The 904-nt window shown below is 54.0% G+C and overlaps 1 protein-coding gene across 1 annotated transcript; it reads left to right on the top strand.

Annotated features, from left to right (window-relative positions):
* Positions 1-244: 244 nt before the first annotated feature.
* On the top strand, positions 245-899 carry LOC111657811 (E3 ubiquitin-protein ligase Siah2; the record flags this gene model as incomplete). The annotated part of the gene is made up of 2 exons (XM_087174706.1): positions 245-529; positions 636-899. Coding segments are annotated over exons 1-2 (309 nt in total), but the record flags the coding sequence as incomplete, so codon positions are not given.
* Between the last annotated feature and the right edge of the window lie 5 nt (positions 900-904).

Raw genomic sequence — 904 nt, 5'->3', positions numbered from 1 at the left:
CCGCCCACCTGGACCCACCATCCAAACCTTGTAGGATTTGGTTTCTCTGAGTGTTTTTACCTGAAATCTGCTACATTTTTATTGGATCACTCAGAAAACAGTCAGCCAATCAGAACATTTCAAATAAAACCCAGAAGAAGAAGAAACATGGAGCTTTACTTCTCTGTCTCACTGTGTTTCCTCAAACAGTTTTTCCCATGTTGAGAGATGATGATGCTTCAAGTCTGATCACAATAAACTAATAAAAGTGTTTGAGGTTTGTTTCTAATAAAAATGTGACGATCTCACCTAGAACAGGAAGTGGAATGTGCCTTTAACGCTCAGTCCTCTCTCTGCGTCCTCCCTCCAGTACTCGTCGGCCGGATGTCAGCTGACCCTCCACCACAGCGAGAAGCCCGACCATGAGGAGGTGTGCGAGTTCAGGCCGTACACCTGTCCGTGTCCCGGGGCCACCTGCAAGTGGCACGGCTCTCTGGAGGCCGTCATGCCGCACCTGATGCACGCGCACAAGTCCATCACCACGCTGCAGGTCGGCACCGACACCTACAGAAACCTCAAACAAGCTGACGACTCTAACGATGATAAATGTACCTGTTGTGCATTCAGCTCATTGTAACGTCTTCTTCTGTCCGCAGGGGGAGGACATCGTCTTCCTGGCGACGGACATCAACCTGCCCGGCGCCGTGGACTGGGTGATGATGCAGTCGTGCTTCAGCCACCACTTCATGCTGGTCCTGGAGAAGCAGGAGAAGTACGAGGGTCACCAGCAGTTCTTCGCCGTCGTGCTGCTCATCGGCACCCGCAAGCAGGCCGAGAACTTCGCCTACCGCCTGGAGCTCAACGGCAACCGCCGCCGGCTCACCTGGGAGGCCACGCCGCGCTCCATCCACGACGGGGTGGCGGC

Source organism: Seriola lalandi, unplaced genomic scaffold (genome assembly GCF_002814215.2).
Source record: "Seriola lalandi dorsalis isolate HSWRI2012SDOR001 ecotype SW California unplaced genomic scaffold, Sedor1 jcf7180001978178, whole genome shotgun sequence".
Taxonomy (NCBI): Eukaryota; Metazoa; Chordata; class Actinopteri; order Carangiformes; family Carangidae; genus Seriola; species Seriola lalandi.
The sequence above is the reverse complement of the archived record's forward strand: the minus strand, read 5'-3'. Positions and strand labels throughout refer to the sequence as shown.